The sequence below is a fragment of the Solanum verrucosum genome, unplaced genomic scaffold (assembly GCF_900185275.1).
Source record: "Solanum verrucosum unplaced genomic scaffold, falcon-dt-bn FXZP01000253.1, whole genome shotgun sequence".
Taxonomy (NCBI): Eukaryota; Viridiplantae; Streptophyta; class Magnoliopsida; order Solanales; family Solanaceae; genus Solanum; species Solanum verrucosum.
The window spans coordinates 3275893-3297263 of record NW_026019984.1 but is presented as its reverse complement, the minus strand read 5'-3'; the positions used below and the strand labels follow the sequence as shown (position 1 = coordinate 3297263).

General features: G+C 33.6%; 2 protein-coding genes across 3 annotated transcripts; both read right to left on the bottom strand.

Moving 5' to 3' along the window:
• Positions 1-428: 428 nt before the first annotated feature.
• On the bottom strand, positions 429-12324 carry LOC125818202 (probable inactive purple acid phosphatase 29). Of its 2 annotated transcripts, XM_049497748.1 has the most exons (5): positions 12245-12324; positions 4621-4768; positions 3227-3621; positions 2646-3096; positions 429-914 (listed from the first exon to the last, which is right to left on the bottom strand). In XM_049497748.1, exons 2-5 carry the CDS (start codon positions 4757-4759, stop codon positions 880-882), a joined length of 1020 nt encoding a protein of 339 aa, XP_049353705.1. In that variant the 5' UTR covers positions 4760-4768; positions 12245-12324; the 3' UTR covers positions 429-879. The 2 variants fall into 2 exon arrangements, with proteins under 2 accessions (XP_049353705.1, XP_049353704.1); XM_049497747.1 differs by lacking the exon at positions 12245-12324 and having other exon boundaries at positions 4621-5027.
• On the bottom strand, positions 9635-12457 carry LOC125818203 (probable inactive purple acid phosphatase 29). The gene is made up of 3 exons (XM_049497749.1): positions 12097-12457; positions 10548-10942; positions 9635-10417 (listed from the first exon to the last, which is right to left on the bottom strand). The coding sequence occupies exons 1-3, from the start codon at positions 12386-12388 to the stop codon at positions 9950-9952; spliced, it is 1155 nt and encodes a 384-aa protein (XP_049353706.1). The 5' UTR covers positions 12389-12457; the 3' UTR covers positions 9635-9949.
• Positions 12458-21371: the final 8914 nt, after the last annotated feature.

Below are 21371 nucleotides of genomic sequence, written 5' to 3'. Positions count from 1 at the left end.
AGCTATCGGAAACAACCTCTTTACCTACCAGAGTAGGGGTAAGGTCAACAACGTACATACTATCCTCTCCGGACCTCATGGGATAACACAAGGTATGTTGTTGTGAAAGTTGTGCCCTTGGCTCGGTAGCTACTAGAAGTTGCTTCGCTCCTCAAATGGAACTAAAAATACTCTTTTTATAGCTATAAACTTCCCTTGCCCAGTATATTGACAAAACAATACAAGATTCGTGGATCTCACGAGTTGAAATTGGCTATACGAATCTTCATTTTCTCTATAGATTTCTATATTTTGTAAGTTTTTCATGTGATGAAAAGGTCAAAAGAATCTGGCAACCAATATAGCAAATTGAAAAGCTAAATCCCAATAAAACAAAGGAAGTTGCAACTGGAAAGAGCAGAATTGACAATCCTCAGATACCATATATCTTAAATAGAACAATCATATGGAAAAAATATATAAAAGGAATAGCGTCTGTTATATTCAGACATCGGTACAAGTTACAACAGAATAGTTCACGTTTTCTAGTACAACAGCAACATACAACAACAATAAACCCAGTGTAATCCCACGTGTGGAATCTTGGGAGGATAAAGTGTACACATACCTCTTGCCCTACCTTGAGAAAGTAGAGAGGCGGTTTTCGAACTATATTAATCTTTCTTCACTTCATAAGTGGGTCCCTATTTCATTCTCTGAATGTGACCTACATATATAATATATTGCTTGCTCCTATATCACCTTTAACATTACACATTAAGTAATTTTTGACCCTAAGTAAATAACCCATACAACAGGTATAAGACCTTTCCAGTAGATGCAAGTTGAAGAATAAGCTTCTGCTACCAATTTGTGCTCATGCTTCAGTAATAAAATTCTTTAATGGTGGCCGATAGGCTTTTTTCTACGAGCACCTGTCGAAAGAAAATCCATACACATTAAAAAGAGAAACATGGTTGGGAGAGATCAAATACGTACTAAATTACCTGACTAAGGTAGTAACAACTGCTAGGGGAGCCAGACATATTATACACATTGAAACATGAAGGGAACGGAAACAACAGATGAATCCAACAAAAACATACTCAGTGTAATCCCACAAGTGGGGTCTCGGGACCTTACCTCTACCTTGGCAGGTAGAGATGTTGTTTCCAATAGACCTCTGGCTCAAGGAACAAACAAAAGAAAAATCCATGAAGAAGTGAGGAATATCTACTACAAAACACATATACTTTAATTACACTTGACAGATAATTAGCCGAACATAGAAACTAGTCTGTTTACATCATTACGATGGAGATCAAACAACAAACTCTTTAAAAATCGACTCAACCCAGTTAATACTTTTGACATTACACTAGAGTCATACTCTAATTTGAAATCTCTTCCACACTGAACATATCTTTTCTACTACCCAACACACAAGCGTAAGGGGTTGTTTAGTTTACAAGCCTCATTCACAAACATAATCCCAACATAAAATTTCTGGTCATACAAGAAATATAGGCACTACATAACATAATACAACATTCACTGGCCTTATTAAATCTGCTATCGTCAAAACCAACACAGCATAAAAAGGAAATTATGTATTGGCAAATGCATGCAAAAGAGTAACTAAAGTCTAAAGATAAACAAGCCCTGCTCCACATAACAACACTTGCATTATTCTTCATCATGTAACAATTCCTACATGATTATATCACTGTATAAGCAATTCATGCATTATAATCCCTACATAACTAGTTCGCAAACTAAACAACCCCTAGACATACTAACACGTTAAGATACTTCGGTTTATATACTAATCTAGAAGCTAAAATAATAGTCCTTTGATGAAAGAATGGAATAGTTTTATCATTTCACTTGAAGGAACTAAAACTGGGCTTATAAGTTTCCAGTATAAAACAAATCAGTTTGCAAACTAGGAGCGTCAGTTTCCTGCATAGCATACTCAATCTTCTGGGTTAATCAGACTATATCTAACAGTTAATATTTTAAATTTATTGTGGAAAACATTAAACTGATAGAGATTTCTATGTACTTTAGATAATAGACAACATAATAGCAGCTCCTACTAAAACAAGAAGCTTTTCCAAGGAAAACCAAATACACCAATCATGCAGATGCTGCCTCCTCCTCTCACATTAAAAAATCAAATAGGACATGCTCGAATACCAAAAGGTCACATGGTTAATTTAAACTAATTACTTGAATGAATTTCTACTCTTTAATCCTTTGATACCTACTAACCAATATACCTCTATGTATCAATTTGGAAAACGGAAAATACAGATAGTCGACAAGAGCATATGCATATACTTAGTTACTTTCATAGTTATACACATAGAGTCAGTCCTTAAAGTGATTTACGGGTGGTGAGGAGCACATACAATGTCTAATGAACACAATTTCTTCACTATACCATGCAGAATACTAAAAGATCTAATGCTCAGTTTGCATTTGGAACATAGCTCAGATGAAAGAGCAATAGACAATATCAGCACACTTTGACTGAACACCAGTACCAAACAGTTTTACATGTATCAATCCAACTAAATTAACAGAAAAGTACCATTGGAATTATATTATTACTTGGGACAGCCCAAAGCCTGAGATGAGAAGTTACATTCTCAGAACCTTACCGGCAGACCTCTTGCTCCAAAGCACCTGAGTATCGATGGTTGTAAGATGTTCATCATCAAGTCGCTTCCATGTTTTAATAGATTTGACATCTCCCCACCCTCCTTTCCCTGTTTTCTCCAAAGATGCTACTACCATCCTTGCCCTCCTTGACCATCCAGCCTTCCCATAAGCGTGATATCCAAATCCTCCAGCATAGCAAAGATTTATGTCCATCAACTTGCCACAAAAATCATTTATGTGATCATGGCCAGCGAATGCTGCCTTTACATCACCAGCTTCCACCATAGTGGTGAAGAAACCTGAATTTATTGAAGCAGAGCTTATGCCTTCTTGTCTAACCCCTGTGAAGTTTGATGAGTCAAAGCTCACATATTCAGGAAGTGGAATATGAAAGTAAGCAAGGCCTGGAGCAGGAGCCTTCATAGCATTTGAAGTGTGCATGTAAGTTTTCTGCATTTGAAAGGTTAATTAAGTTAGTGTCAATGCTCACAAGTTAAGAGATACAGTGACTAATATATATTTTTTGAACAAGAAGAGACAATTGATTAATATAACAGCACCAAAACAGTAATTGTGGTACCTTAAGCTTCCTAGAGGTACGTTGAAACCAGAACTGTTGAGAGGGTTTAATCCAACCATAACCAGGGATGGATGGAACAGTAGAGTAATCTCCACTGTCAAGGAAATACAGATTGAGAACGGACTTATTAGTCAGCTCGGAGCCCTCAATCCCATGGACTTCCAGATTATAATTCCCAAAACCATCAATATCAGGAACGTCAGGAGGATTCAACTGAGATAAAGTACTTTTCATGCCAACAATATGTTTCATCACGCCTTCCCTTGAGAGTGTAGATTCCTGGTCATGATTTCCTAGTACTGCAGCCCATGGTATGTTTGAAGATATTGCAGGAGCAAAAGCAGCCTCCATGGATTTTACAGGATCCGTAGCATCAAATCCAAATATGTTGTCCCCTGCAATGGTTAAATTGGTTTAATAAAAGGAAAGGTTTTGACACAGCCAGTAAAGGGCAAAGCTTAGGGACGAAATTTTGATGTAATATTATTGAGTTGCTATTAAGAGAATACTGTAAGTCCTTAGATTTCAGAAAGAATTCAAAATGATGATTGTTCTATACATAAGGTACAGTTAATTGTTCAATAAGTGAGTTCAAACCTGCACTAAATCGAAAGGTCAGGAACAAGTAATAGTATTGAGTTCAAATTTGATTCCCATTTACGGATATATACTATGAAACAACTCAAAATGCACTTCAATCCCTTGCTCAGTTACTCAAAACAAATAATTAATCAATTTAATGCATCTAGTTCAGAAACTTTACAAACTTTTTGACAATAACCAAACTCAAACAACTTCAAAATTCGAGATAAGTGTAAATATTCACACTCACTCCTCTTCCTGAGCAAAGACAATAACACTTAATAACAATATTCACTCTAGCCTGTTTGGCCAAGCTTCTGAGAAGCCAAAAGTGAATTTTCTTTTACAAACACATGTTTCAGAAAATCAAGGCGTTTGGCAAAGCTTTTAGAAAAACAACAAGTGTCTTTAAGAAGCTCAAAATATCAGCAACTCTCAAGAAGTATTACTTATTTTGTATGCTCAGCCGGAGTACTTTTCTTTAAATGACTGTGGTGTCCGTGCCAGCTTTCGCACAGACTAATTCACTTCCCACCAGCAATAGGCACAACATGTACCTCATGACTCTCAACCACTTCATCGACAACTAGGCTACATCCAATTCTCAGTCTGAGTACTTTTTCGAAAATTACTTTTAACAAATGATCTATGCAGTACAAATCAGGTCTATCATGAGGAAAAAAAAAACTCGTAATCCATATTCAAGTCCATCAACAGCCAAACACAACGCTAAATATGAACATCAACAACAAAAATCGAAGACAGAGCGAGAGAGAGAGAGAGAGAGAGAGAGAGAGAGTGTGTGTGTGTACCGGTGAACACAATGAGATGAGGCTTCTCGGCGTGAATCATCCTGAAAATGTAATCAGTAGTATTGAGATCGGAACACGAAGACATCTGCTGCGGCAACACATCTTCACACGGCGTCGTTTTTCCATCTCCGTAGTGCATATCCGCCACCTGCAAAATCCTAAATTCGCCAGTTTTTCCGTCGAATCTCAACTTCGCTAGCGAATTAACAACTCCTCCAAATGCTTTACACAGTTGAAATGAGCTGAGAAATAGGAGTATTAGGAATAATTTTCTCAAATTCGAAATCTCCATAGCTGTAGCAATCCTCACACTTGTAAGTTTTTTGAGAAGGAAAAGAGAGTAGGAGGAATAATAATGAGGAAGTAGTTCTTATGATGGCCCTATAATTAATGTGGATATCACTTTTCTGAGTTAATTTAATTATCTAATAGACGAATAATAATATAACCAAAAAATTTAAATTGAAAGTATTTAGTTTAATTACTTACTAGTTACTCCCTCTGTTCGGTTAGTTTGACTTGATAGAAAATTTAAGAAAGGAAGATCTTTTATATCTGTGTTTAAAATGAGTGATAGATATTTGTGTGATTGTAAATCATTTCACTAAGAGTAAAATGTGTATTTCCAAATTAAATTATTACTTAATATAAAGTATATCATTATTTTTAATCGACTAAAAAGAAAAATAATCATATAAATTGAGACAAAAATGATAAAAGTTAAGTAGAATGTTTTTGTAATTTTGTTACTACTTTTCTAGACTATTTTTCATGGGAGCACAATGACTGAGTCATAATTTTTATTAAAATATTTAAAATATAAAAAATAAATACACCATTATATATTTTAACTATATATATAATAATATAAAATTTAATTTATTTTTTTAAATAACCAGGAGATGAGGATTGTTTATTTTTTTGTCGGATTCCATGGAATTGTCCTCATTCTCAAATTCTCAATCTTGTCCGTTTACTCGTGCGCATACGGGCCACCTAGAACTAAAAAATAATTGAAAGTGTCTAATTTAATAATTTTAATTAAAGTTAAATTATTTAATTGAAATAAAATTTAGTTCAAAAGTAGAATATTTTAACAAATTTAAGGAATTGATTATATATTTCGTTCTTGTAGTTTAAATTAGTTCTTTTTTGAACTACTTTTTATAGAATTAAGTACAATAGAGAAGTCGAAATTTTTATTAAGAGGTTAAAAATATAAAAAAAATAAAGCATGTATATGACAAAATTAAGTAATCACGAGATGGTTTGTTTCCGATAGTCACGGCGGCTGTTGGATTCGGTGGAATTATCCTTATTCTCAAGTTCTCAATCCTGTCAGTTTACTCGTGCTAAATTAGAAAATTATTCCATTTTATATATTTTTTATTTTTATCGGTGTTTGATATTTGTATAGAAGTTTAATTATGTTAAATTTGCACCACGTAGAGCTTAGGAAAATGTTTTCTATCAAAGATTTTTTCATACTCAAAACTTAAACTTGAAACATTTAATTAAGAAAAGAACAGTTTCATTCATTGCATCACCGTATTTTATTTTATATTCAAGTGTGTCTGAAATAAGTTTTAGGAGTTTTTTTTTTGTTTTCTAAAAATCTTTTGTGTGACGTGAAAAATGACTATAGTAGAAGTTATTTTCTTTTTACAACAAAATAACATTCTAATTATTTAAAATTAATTAAATATAAATTTATAAAATAATTCGTATTATATTAATTTCATGAATATATTATTCCAAATAAATATTATGGATTAATATAATTGAGTTAATTATTTAAATCTAATAAGTATGGATTTAATTAAAGCTCATTCCATAAAGCGTATATGTCATGGCTGAAGAGAATCATGTTTCAATTTAAGAATTCAAGCATTAAAGTTCAAGAACGATCAAGATCAAGACCATCAGATTCAAGAACAAGCTCGAAGCCCTTAAATTCAAGTAGAAGTCAAGATCAAGATAAAGTTCAAGTTCATCGAAGGTTTATGAACAATCCTTAAAGCCTTGAATCCAAGATCAAGTTCAAGACAAATTCAAGATTAAGCTCAAGAGGCCTTGAACTTATATTTGAAAAGGCGAATTCAGAGGAATCATAGAGATTGTAACACTCGCACTTTGAAATAATAAATACGATTGTTGCATAATTTTTCGTTCTTGATTATTATTTTCTCGACACGAATTTTATTGTCTACAAACATATTTTTGATGTAATTTTACAAATGAAAATTGGGAGAAGATAAGGTGTATGTAAATGATTTTCTTGACTTTTATATATATATAAAAAAAAGAGGAAAAATTGTATATAATAGCAAACTATTAATTCAAATTAAATGTTATAAACATAGTTTGATTTAATTGTACCCCATAGCAAATTGTTGCTATTTCGCCTCTCTCATGGTGAATCTCGCTCGCCACTCTCGTTCTCTCCCTCGCCTCTCTCGCTTTTATACAAACGCAAATGTATAAAATGTGTTTGTGTTTGTATAAAGCGAGAGAAAATTGTATGTATACATTTTTTTTTTCCCTCTCTCCCCTCTCCCAGATCTCGCTCGCTACCCTCCTAGATCTCGCTCGCTAGTCTCTCCATTGCCTCTCTCGCTTATACAAACAGAAACGTATAAATTGTGTTTCTGTTTGTATAAAGCGAGATAAAATTGCATATATACATGCAAATACATATATCTTCGTCCTATACACTTATAATTATACAGTACAAATATTCCCCTGCTCAGATCTCTTTTGTCTTTCTCTCTTTCTCACTTTATACAAACACAAATTATACAATTGATCTTTTATATATGTATACCAAAACAAAAACAGATTATATACAACTGCTTTCTTTTGTATATGTATAACGAAATATACATATTTATGTTTGCTATGGAGCGCAATTATGCAAACTATAGCTATAACATACAAATATAATTTTTGTGTTTGCTATATGTGAAAGTTGCTCAAAAAAAAATCATCGATTCAGGTAGGGGTGTGCTCATTTGGATTAAACTGAAAAATCAAATCAAATCGAACTGAATTCTAATTTGGATTGGTTTTTTAGTTTGGTTTTGGATTAATAATTCACTTTGTTTGGTTTCGGATTCAAAAAAATAAAAACCAAATTATATATATCATTTTGATTAAGTTTCTAATTATTGACATAATTGAACTGAAAAGAGAAAAATCAAATCAAATTTATTTTGGTTTGGTTTGGGTTACACTTAATTCAATGTCAAAAAACAGAAAAACTCAAATCGAATAGTACAAAATCAAGCCAAAAATCGAATACACACCACCAAAGTTATTTTTGTTTATCATTTTCACCCCCCCACCCCGCACACACAATTTTGTTTTAGTAATTAACACCCCCTCAACTTTAAACAATAATTGAACTCCCCCCTTAATGCATTGTCTATTTCTTCCCTCTTTTACTTTATGAGTTTCGTATTACTGAATCATTCTTGATATGATATCCCTTGAAAAAAATAATTAGAAGTGTATTTTACCAAACTGACAGACACTTGAACTTTGTGTGTTTTATTATCTCCGTTATTTTTCGATCAGTCCCAAATTTAAAAAGGCAAATGATATTACACATCAATCATTATATGACACGTGTTAATTTAATTTTAAATACATTTTTTTTTAAAAATTTCTTTACATATATTTTTTTTCTTTATTCTTTTTCTCTCTTACTTTTTGAATTATTTTTTTCTCTTTTTTACTTTAGTTTTGATTTCATCTCAACACATTTTCAATCCCACCCTCAAGTTTAAGTTGAGTTCCTTTCCCCATTTTCTACTTTCTTCTTCCTCTATACCTCACACGCACTCCCACCCTTCACCCCCACGTTTAAGTTGAGCTCCTCTCTCCATTCTTTTACTTTCTTCTTCTACTTTATCGGAACCACTCCCACACTCCACGTTCAAGCTTAGCTCCCCATTTTTTCCTTCTTTCTTTTCTTCTTGTTTAACCAACTTTTCTCTCATGATACTTTTTTTTTTTAAAGATCATACTATTTTCTAGAATTTGCTGAGTTATTGATAGCAAAATTAATTATTATTTTTAACAAATTCAAAATTTGGAGGTATCATCAATTAATTTATCTCATTTTCATATAAACTCATAATTAAAAATAATAATCAGAAAAGAACTAATGAAATTCCAAAAACTGAAAGAAGCTTGACTGAAATTCGAAAAAAGAAGAAGTTAGATGATACCTCCTTATCATCTTGAAATTTAATGGATTTATCAGATTGTTCGAAATGTAAAAAAAATTATATAAAATTTTAGAATTGAAGAGACAAACTAATAATAGTAAAAGAAGAAGGGTAGAGTTGTGATAAAACTAGCAACATGGAAGTGAGGAGTTTCAATGGAAATGACAATGAATTTTTGAAGAAAAAGGAAAAGAAAAAAAAATTAAAAAATATATTTTCTAATCAAATACTTGTAAAAAAAAAACTATATTCATTTTCTTAGACTGCTCATGTTGTTTAAGAGAGTACATACACTTTTTACGTCATATGGACAAAAAATGATATAAGAATATTAGTTCAAATTATTTAAGGAGTAATAAGTCCCTCGCAAAGTAAAAGTGTCTTCTTAAAAATCAAACATTACTTCAGGGAGATAATTATGCGTTTTCTCTTAATAATGCTTTTGAAACTTTAAATTTTGACTACTATTAATTTATGTAATTATTTAATACTAAGGGCAGAAATAAAAATATGTTAAAAAAAATTGATTTCATAAATTGGACAACTAAATTAAAACAACTATTTTTAGAATGAAGGTCAAGTAGTATAAAAGATGGGCGCATTCTCTATTGTTTATATAAGGGAGAAGGGTTTGAAATATATTCAAATTTTGATCGAAATTGCAGTAACGATACCAAACTTTGGAAAGGACCTTTTACCCCCCTATACTATTCAATAGTGTATTTTAAAGGCATATATATGACATCATAAATATTGCATAATTATAAATAATAATGTGCAAGTTTTTCTATAAAATATAAAAGGCACAATGTCTGTTATATTCAGACATCGGCACAACAGAATAGTTCATGTTTTTCTAGTACAACAGCAACATACAACAACAATAAACCCAATGTAATCCCAACATGTGGAATCTCGGGAGGATAGAGTGTACACATACCTTGCCCTATCTTGAGAACACAAGTACCAACAGCACACTTTGACTGAGCACCAGTACCAAAGAACAGTTTTACATGTATCAATCCAACTAAATTAACAGAAAAGTACCATTGGAATTATATTATTACTTGGGACAGCCCAAAGCCTGAGATGAGAAGTTACATTCTTGGGGTTCCGGCAGACCTCTTGCTCCAAAGCACCTGAGTATCGATGGTTGTAAGATGTTCATCATCAAGTCGCTTCCATGTTTTGATAGATTTGACATCTCCCCACCCTCCTTTCCCTGTTTTCTCCAAAGATGCTACTACCATCCTTGCCCTCCTTGACCATCCAGTCTTCCCATAAGCGTGATATCCAAATCCTCCAGCATAGCAAAGATTTATGTCCATCAACTTGCCACAAAAATCATTTAGGTGATCATGGCCAGCGAATGCTGCCTTTACATCACCAGCTTCCACCATAGTGGTGAAGAAACCTGAATTTATTGAAGCAGAGCTTATGCCATCTTGTCTAACCCCTGTGAAGTTTGATGAGTCAAAACTTGCATATTCACGAAGTGGAATATGAAAGTAAGCAAGGCCTGGAGCAGGAGCCTTCATAGCATTTGAATTGTGCATGTAAGTTTTCTACATTTGAAAGGTTAATTGAGTTAGTGTCAATGCTCACAAGTTAAGAGATACAGTGACTAATATATATTTTTTGAACAAGAAGAGACGATTGACTAATATAACAGCACCAAAACAGTAATTGTGGTACCTTAAGCTTCCTAGAGGTACGTTGAAACCAGAACTGTTGAGAGGGTTTAATCCAACCATAACCAGGGATGGATGGAACAGTAGAGTAATCTCCACTGTCAAGGAAATACAGATTGAGAACGGACTTATTAGTCAGCTCGGAACCCTCAATCCCATGGACTTCCAGATTATAATTCCCAAAACCATCAATATCAGGAACGTCAGGAGGATTCAACTGAGATAAAGTACTTTTCATGCCAACAATATGTTTCATCACGCCTTCCCTTGAGAGTGTAGATTGCTGGTCATGATTTCCTAGTACTGCAGCCCATGGTATGTTTGAAGATATTGCAGGAGCAAAAGCAGCATCCATGGATTTTACAGGATCCGTAGCATCAAATCCAAATATGTTGTCCCCTGCAATGGTTAAATTGCTTTAATAAAAAGAAAGGTTTTGACACAGTCAGTAAAGGGCAAAGCTTAGGGACGAAATTTTGATGTAACATTATTGAGTTGCTATCAAGAGGATACTTTAAGTCGTTAGATTTCAGAAAGAATTCAAACTACTGTTTAGTTGCTCAATAAGTGAACTCAAACTTGCACTAAATCAAAAGGTCAGGAACAAGTAATTGTATTAACTATTCAACCATTTAATAAATAAACACGCGAATCCTACTTGGCAAAACGCGTAATGTGCACGTATTCTACGCGAGTTAGGAGTAATTTTCGAGTCCCACAACAGTAAAAAAATGCTGAAATGATAACTCTACCCCTCGGATTCCGGCCAATCTCCGGCAACCCAAAACTCCCGTTCATTTTCTTCTTTTTCAGGCAAAACGCCACCACCAAATGACCCCAAACAAGTACCTCCAACCCAGCCGCTCTCCTTCTTCCTCCACACCGGAGCACAACCCATGAAGCGAATGAGCTTCGACCTCGCTAAACCCACCAAATACCCGACCCCAAACCCATCAGATCCGCCATCTCCAGCGAGAATCATCACGAAACAACACTGCTGCAACCAGCAGCTCAAATCAGACACAAAACAGCAACCAAATGACCCCCCAAACCCCATGAAAACAGACCCAACAACCACAAACACCTAAACCAAGAAGCCAGCCATCAACAAACCTCTAAGCTCCGTCAAACAATGCGCTCCAAGCTCTAAAAACCATTAGGAGGAATTAATTTTGATTCTTGTATATAAATTTAAATTAATTTTGATTTTTTTTTAGTTCTAAAATGACGTGTAAAATATTTAATTAGTTGGCAGTCATTGAGTGGCTCACTAATACACGTTAGAGCGTTTGCATTTCACACTCTTTGGCTGCAAAAATTGTGTGTTTATTTATTTAAAAGTTGGATAATTAAAGTGTCTGTTTGTGCACTATGAAAGTTGGAGGTCAAAGTTAAAATTTGAAGCCAAGTTTAAGATCCAATATATGTATTATGCCAAAAAAAAAAAACTCGTAATACATATTCAAGTCCATCAACAGCCAAACACAACGCCAAATATGAACATCAACAACAAAAATCGAAGAGACAGAGCGAAAGAGAGAGTGTGTGTGTACCGGTGAACACAATGAGATGAGGTTTCTCGGCGTTAATCAACCTGAAAATGAAATCAGTAGTATTGAGATCGGAACACGAAGACATCTGCTGCGGCAACACATTTTTACACGGCGTCGTTTTTCCATCTCCGTAGTGCATATCCGCCACCTGCAAAATCCTAAATTCACCATTTTTTCCGTCGAATCTCAACTTCGTAAACGGATTAATAACTTCACCAGATGCTTTACACAGTTGAAATGAGCTAAGAAATATGAATATTAGGAATAATTTTGTCAAACTCGAAATCTCCATTGCTGTAGCAATCCTCACACTCGTAAGCTTTTTGAGAAGGAAAAAAGAGTAGGAGGAATAATAATGAGGAAGTAGTTCTTATGATGGCCCTATAATTAATAAGGATATCACTTTTCCGAGTTAATTTAATTATCTAATAGAGGAATAATAATATAACCAAAAAATTTAAATTGAAAGTATTTAGTTTAATTACTTACTCTCCCTGTTCAGTTAGTTTGACTTGATATGAAATTTAAGAAAGAAAAGAAGATTTTTTTATATCTGTGTTTAAAATGAGTGAAATATATTGTGTGGTTGTAAATCATTTCACTAAGAGTAAAATGTGTATTTCTATATTAAATTATTACTTAATATAAAAATATGTCATTTTTTTTAATCGACTAAAAAGAAAATAATCATATAAATTGAGACAAAAAGGGTAAAAGTTAAGTAGAATGTTTTTGTAATTTTGTTACTACTTTTCTAGACTAATTTTCATGTGAGCACAATGACTTGAGTCATAATTTATTTTTCAAATAATCACGAGATGAGGATTGTTTATTTTTTTGTCGGATTCCATGGAATTGTCCTCATTCTCAATCTTGACCGTTTACTCGTGCGCATTACGGGTCAACTCGAACAAGTGTCTAATTTAATAATTTTAATTAAAGTTGAATTGTTTAATTGAAATAAAATTTAGTTCAAAAGTAGAATATTTTAACAAAATTAAGAAACTGATTATATATTTTGTTCTTGCAGTTCAAATTAGTTCTTATTCGAACTACTTTTAGTAGAGTTAAGTATAGTAGAGAAGTTGAAATTTTTATTAAGAGATTAAAAATATAAAAAAATAAAATTAAGCATGTCTATGACAAAATTAATTAATCACGAGATGGTTTGTTTAATTTTTTTTTGGGATTATCGTGAGGCAATACTCACGGCGGCTGTTGGATTCGGTGGAATTTTCCTTATTCTCAAGTTCTCAGTCAGTTTATTCGTGCTAAACTAGAAAAATTATTCCATTTTATATATTTTTTTATTTTTATCCGTATTTGATATTTGTATAGAAGTTTGATTATTTTAAATTCGCACCACGTAGAGCTTAGGAAAATGTTTTCTATCAAAAAAAATTTCATACCCAAAACTTAAACTTGAAACATTTGATTAAGAAAAGAACAGTCTCATTCACTGCATCACCGTATTTTATTTTATATTCAAGTGTGTCTGAAATAAGTTTTAGGAGTTTTTTTTTTCTTTCTAAAAATCTTTTGTGTGACGTGAAAATTGACTATAGTAGAAGTTATTTTCTTTTTACAACAAAATAACATTCTAATTATTTAAAAATTATTAAATATAAATTTATAAAATGATTCGTATTATATTAATTTCATGAATATATTATTCCAAATAAATATTATGGATTAATATAATTGAGTTAATTATTTAAATCTAATAAATATGGATTTAATTAAAGTTCACTCCATAAAGTGTATATGTCATGGCCGAAGAGAATCCAGAATTCAAGCATTAAAGTTCAAGAACGATCAAGATCAAGACCATCAGATTAAAAAACAAGCTCGAAGCCCTTGAATTCAAATAGAAGTCAAGCTCAAGATAAAGTTAAAGTTCATCGAAGGTTCAAGAACAAGCCTTAAAGCCCTGAATCCAAGATCAAGTTCAAGACAAATTCAAGATTAAGCTCAAGAGGCCTTGAATTTATATTTGAAAAGGCAAATTCAAAGGAATCATAGAGATTGTAACACTTGCACTTTGAAATAATAAATACGATTGTTGCATAATTTTTCGTTCTTGATTATTATTTTCTCGACGTGAATTTTATTGTCTACAAACATATTTTTGATGTAATTTTACAAATGAAAATTGGGAGAAGATAAGGTGTATGTAAATGATTTTCTTGACTTATATATATATATATATATATATATATATATAAAGGAGAAATTGTATATAATAACAAACTATTAATTCAAATTAAATGTTATAAACATAGTTTGATTTAATTGAACTCCATAACAAACTGTTGTTATTTCTCCTCTCTCCTAGTAAATCTTGCTCACCGCTCGCCACTCTCGTTCTCTCCCTCGCCTCTCTCGCTTTTATACAAACGCAAATGTATAAAATGTGTTTGTGTTTGTATAAAGCGAGAGAAAATTGTATATATACATATATTTTCGTTCCCCTCTCTCCTCTCTCCCAGATCTCACTCGCACTCTCTCCATTGCCTCTCTCGGTTATACAAACAGAAATGTATAAATTGTGTTTCTGTTTGTATAAAGCGAGAGAAAATTACATATACACATGCAAATACATATATCTTCGTCTTATACACTTATAATTATACAATACAAATATTCCCCTGCCCAGATCTCTTTTGTCTTTCTCGCTTTATACAAACACATATTATACAATTGATCTTTTGTATATGTATACCGAAACAAAAACATATTATATACAACTGCTTTCTTTTGTATATGTATAACGAAATATACATATTTATGTTTGCTATGGAGCACAACTATGCAAACTATTGTTATAGCATACAAATATGATTTTTGTGTTTGTTATATGTGAAAGTTGCTAAAAAAAAATCATCGGTTCAGGTAGGGGTGTGCTCATTTGGATTAAACTGAAAAATCAAATCAAATCGAACCGAATTCTAATTTGGATTGGTTTTTTAGTTCGGTTTTGGATTAATAATTCACTTTGTTTGGTTTTCTGGTTTGGTTTCGGATTCAAAGAATAAAAACCAAATTATATATATAAAATATTTGATTAAGTTTCTAATTATTGACATAATTGAACCGAAAAGAGAAAAATCAAATCAAATTTATTTTGATTTGGGTTGGGTTACACTTAATTCACAATCAAAAAACAGAAAAACTTAAACCGAATAGTACAAAATCATGCCGAAAATCGAATGCACACCAAAGTCATTTTTGTTTATCATTTTCACCCCCCCCCCCCCCCAATTGTTTTAAAAATTAACACCCCCTCAACTTTAAACAATAATTGAACTCCCCCCTTAATGCATTGTCTATTTCTTCCCTCTTTTACTTTATGAGTTTCGTATGAATCATTCTTGATATGATACCCGCTTGAAAAAATTAATTAGAAATGTATTTTACCAAACTAACAGACACTTGAACTTTGCGGGTTCTATTATTTCCGTTATTTTTCGATCAGTCCCAAATTAAAAAAGGCAAATGATATTACATATCAATCATTATATGACACGTGTTAATTTAATTTAAAATACAATTTTTATTTTATTTTTAAATTTTTCTTTACATATATTTTTTTTCTTTATTCTTTTTCTCTCTTACTTTTTGAATTATTTTTTTCTCTTTTTTACTTTAGTTTTGATTTTATCTCAGCACATTTTCAATCCCACCCTCAAGTTTAAGTTGAGTTCCTTTCCCCATTTTCTACTTTCTTCTTCCTCTATACCTCACACCCACTCCCACCCTTCACCCCCACATTTTTTTTATTTTTAAAAAAAAAAAATTAAAGATGGGGCAAACCCTTTTTATTGATGGACAAAAATTAAGCCCAAAGAGGACCCGATCCAACAACTAAACATTTAGGAAACCAACATAGAAACAAAATGAAAAGGGGAAAGGGGAAATAGGAAAGTGAATGGGAGTATCGAAACAACAAAGAGAATCGGAGCAGCATCCTCCATCGTCGCCGTGCTCATTCCGTCAAGCATCTTCCACTGAACTGAAACCACAACGGCAGTACTTTGAGTTTGGGGTGTATTTCATCTCGGACGTTGTCTAGTCTTACCAACATATGAAATCATCCCCATCAGAGACTTCTCCAGCTCAGGGTACCTCAATCGAAGCTTCAACTCAGGTGATAGCCTCACCCCCTTTGTGAAAATTTATTATCTTGTTAATCAACATATACCTAAAAATGACCTCGCAACCTTCATTCCTTAGCTTTGACAGGTTGAGCCCAACAAGGAGCTAATACCACTGTCGAAAGCCTCGCAACGATATTACTGCCGCCTTCTCAGGTATTTTCCAATTTCTGCAATCTGCTCATAGCCATTTTACCATTTTCTCTCCGATTAACACTTGTTATAGTCGCAAACTGCAGAGCAGTGTATGAATGTTCCTGCAACCCTTTTATGTACTTTTCTTGACCTGTAATATGAACTGTAGGAAGCCCGCAGAAAGAAAAATGCTCACTGAGCAATCTTGTTGTATCTATGTGCCCAGTACTGATGCTTTGTTCACATGTCATTTATTTTATGTGTATGAACTGCTTCCTCTTATGTTCTGATTTGTCTCATCTATCTTGTGCGAAATTGCCATTCTGAATCTTCCTTATCCTTAAAATAGGAAGTTGTATTTTATCCATATTTAGAATTGTCTTAGCTTCACTAGGTAAATATTGAAAATCATTGTAACATATATAATTTGTACCTGCAAAAGAAAACACAATGTTAGCCATAAAATCTGCCAGTTTGTTTCCCTCTCTCGGTGTGTGTACTATGGCCACCTCCAATCCTTCCTTTAAAACATGTATCCTCCTGACCTCCATAGAGACCTTCCAAGGGATGTGCCAAGCCCTTTCAATCATTTTCAATGCAGCTAATGAAATCAGTTTCTATAATCAAAGGGAACAAATTGTGTTTCCTACAAAATTCCAATCCTAGTCTTATAGCTACAGTTTCAGCAATTAGGTTGTTTGAAATTCCAATCAAATTTCCTTCAGCATACACCAGGTTGCCATGATCATTTCTAATACAGAAAGCTGAAGAACTTGGTCCTGGATTCCCTTTTGAAGACCCATCTGTATTGCATTTGAAAGAATCATGTCTAGGTAATTTCCAATAGACCACCTTACAACCAATTCTAGGAGTATACCCTGTCAAATATCTGACCAAATCAGGCCAATTATTAGGCAAGTTATGCATCCATAGATACAATTGCTTAGGTAGTAGACTTAAATTATTTGTTATCCCTCCTATCAAACTCAAATAAGACATTGAGCCACCAAATTTTAAGGCATTTCTTCTCTTCCACACGTGCCAACAAATAAACAATGGCACAACCATTAGCACTGGTTTAAGCTTTGCATAAGCATCTACATTCCACCATTTATACACAGTATCTTTCAACTGCAAGAAAGGACCCTCTACCCTGTTGATCCTGCAAAGTATCTCCATAAAGAATTAGATAATGAACATCTAATAAATAAGTGTTCACTAGTCTCCTGAACTCCATCATCACAACAACCACACACTACCCCATCACTCATTCTGTTCCTGACAAGAACTACACCAATGGGAAGTCTTTGTTTCCATAATCTCCAATTGAAAAAAGATATCTTAAAAGGAATTCCTGCACTCCAGATATACTTATATTTTAAACAGACTTCCTACTTCTCCCTTATAAAATCCCAAGTAGAACCCACAGTGAATTTTCTAGAAGCATTCAGAATCTACTATGGTTTATCCTACTGCTCTTCATCTTCTGAACTCCTCAGGAGTTGTATTCCCCATTCCCCATTCCCCATTCAAAAAACATTGTTTCACTTCATCCAACTGCACATTTTTAGCATTGTCTATAGGAACAATATAATGTAGTGCTCCTAATTGTGACCAATATACCAGATACTTGAATGGCCACACTTAGGTTCCCACCAAATATGTTGATCTATCAAATCCCTAGCTTCCATCATATACTTCCAAGTTAAAGATCCATTCTTCCATTCAACCACTTGAGGTCTCTCCTTTTTACAATATTTATTCTACATAAAGTTAGACCAAAGAGTCTTCTTTGTTCTAAAAACCCACCATAATTTAGCTAATAAAGCTTTAGAAACATCAAATAAAGATCTAAATTCCACACCACCTTCCTTCTTAGGTCTACATAGATCTGACCAAGCTACCCAATACTTGTTATTTCCTTCTTCCCTAAATTTCCAAAAAAAAATTGCAAAGACTCTATGCAAGTCATGAATAACACACCTCGGTGGATTAATAGCAGACAAGAGATATATAGGTATTTTTTTAACACATTATGAATTAACACAACCTTACCTCCAAATGACAATATTTTCCCTTTCCAAGCTTGCAACTTATTGTGCACTTTTTTCATCAATTCTGCAAAGTGTACCTTCTTCTTCTTGCCATGACCAATTGGGCAACCCAAGTACATTAGTGGAAACAAAAAAAGAGTTTTTTTCTTTATTAATCATCTGCCCTGACTGCTTCTCATAATCTCGCAAAGTTGCCATTAATACATCTAATGAATTGCCATCTGCTGAAGTAAAAATAATAGTATTATCTGCATAGGCAAGATGATTAATATGATCACTCCATTTGGGTAATCCAAATCCCTCGTAATCCTCATGACAAAACAAAGCATTTAAGCTTTGAGAAAGAACTTCAATAGTTAGAATGAACAAGGCAGGGGATAAAGGATCCCCCTGCTTCACCCCCTTAGATGAATGAAAGAAACCAGTAGCCTGCCTATTGATAAATATAGAATACCAGCTGTTAGCAACTAGCCTCCAGACTTTATCAACAAAGTTAGCATCAAAACCCATTCCTTCCAGCACCTTCATAAGAAAGCTCCAATCCACCCTATCATATGCTTTTGTCATATCCATCTTGATCACCACATTTGCTGGCTTACCCCTTTTGCTGATATCTGAAATAATCTCCTGAGCAAGTAATACATTTTTAGTAATGCTTCTTCATTTCACAAAGCCAGACTAATTTTGTGAAACCAAGGAGGGGAGAAGAACCCCAACTCTATCATTCATCACCCTTGAGATCACTTTATTAAGAAAATTACTCAAACTAATTGGTCTCATGTCTGAGAAAGATTGACAAATATCTTTCTTAGAAAGTAATACCAAATTAGTATGTGTAATAGACTTAGGAAAGGTGACACCATTAAAGAAAGCACCAACCACATTAACCACATCATCCCCAACTATATCTCAACATTGTTGGAAAAAATGTCCAGTAAACCCATCAGGACCACCAGTACTATCTCCATTGAGAGAAAACACTACTTTCTTAACTTCCTCCATTGAAGGATAATCATTTAATTTTTTGTTGTCTTCCTCTATAACCCTTTTCTGAATATATCTCACTATGGGGACTTCTTCCATAGTATGGATGCCTGTAAATTGCTTCTGAAAATACTCATGAGCGGCAGCAGCCACTAGCTTTTTACCTTCTACCCATTCTCCTTCCATATTATGAATTCTGTTTATACTCAATCTTTTCCTTCTACCTCTCACTATACTGTGAAAGAACCTTGTGTTTTTCTCCCCATCTGTAAACCATTGAATACCTGCTTTTTGTCTCCAATATTCTTCCTTAAAATGCATATATCTTTTTAGTTCAGCTTGGGCTTTCTGTAAAATCTTTCTATTTTCTGCTGTAGGGCTAGTTTCAAATAATACCTCCTTCATTCTTACAATCTCCTACCTGATAGATAACTGTTTGAAAATATCTCCAAAAATTGATCTACTCCAATTAGACAAGGCAGTTTTAGACTTCTTCATCCTATGCCTTAACCTAATAAACACATATGTTTCTTCTGAAACACAGCTATCCTTCACTACCTGCTGAAAATCAGCATGTTCTGACCAAAACTTAAGAAATTTGAATGGTCTCCTAGCAGCATTTGTCTTCTGTGCACAAGTAAGTAGCATAGGAGCATGATCAGACCTTGTTCTTGCCAGATGTTCAAATTCCACCAATCCAAAATAGCCTATCCCAGTCTGGTTCATCATGTATCTATCCAGTCTTTTAAATATACATTGATCATCAATCCTCCCATTCCACCAAGTAAAAGGACTCATTTTGTAACTGACATCCACCAGGTCACAGGAGTTCACACAAAATGCAAAATTTTCATACTCATTAGGATATATAGGAAGACCCCCAATCTTCTCATTTTCACTCATGATGACATTAAAATCCCCCCAATCAGCCAGGGTGAATTCTGAATATCATTCCATAATTGTATCATCTCCTCAGCATCGCACTTTGCATACACAATAGAAACGAAAAAATGTTGATCGTTCTCCAGAAACAACAATCTCAGAGTCAGCATTTGATCAGAATCAGCCAACACCTCCACCTGAATATGCTCCTGAATGAACACCCATATTTTACCATTGCAGTTATAGTTAGTATATTTCATACCCAATCTTCTTTTGAATCTTTGAATGTTATCAGCATTTTGAAAAGGTTCCATCAATGTTGTGATATTAAACTTGTGATGTCTATGTAACATTTAAATTCTATGGAATGAATTTTGAGATCTAACAGACCTCACATTCCAAAATAAGGATTTCAACATCATTTGACCCTATTCCTATCCCCTCTCCTTGGATTTGATCTTGTAGGAAGCACTTCCCCTTTATTTTTGCCTTTATGTGTGATTATTGTTGTAGGTGAAACACCTGCTTCATTAAACACCATTTTCTCAACCTGCAGGTTCTCCTTTTCATATCTTTCTTTTACATCACTATTTTGTTTGCAACTTTTATCTTGTACCTTCATTGCCCCTTGATGTAACACTATTTCATGTAATGTTTGAACTGGTTGTGATTTTGGACAGACCACTGCCAGCTTCTTAGATTGTGATCCTCATTAATCTCTCCATGTATTAAAGCACCCTGAAGTTGTATTGGATACCATGTTTCTTTTGGGTCCATAATTTTTAAAGGAACAGGATAATCGACATGCTGTAAATTCAGTCTAGTAACCAATTGATTTTATGATGTTCCTTCAACCTCTTCCTCTCCCCTCTGCATTGCACTGTTAACTCTTCCATTAAGAAGCATGATATCTCCAGTGTAAACAGTAACCACCCCATCTTCTTTGCCACAAACTTCAATTATTTCTCCATCTTCGTTGTCTTCAAATTCAAGCTTTTTTCAGTTTTGTCGGCTATCCCTTGAGTATTTTCAACCCTTGTATCCACCAGCCCATCTGTCTGCTTGT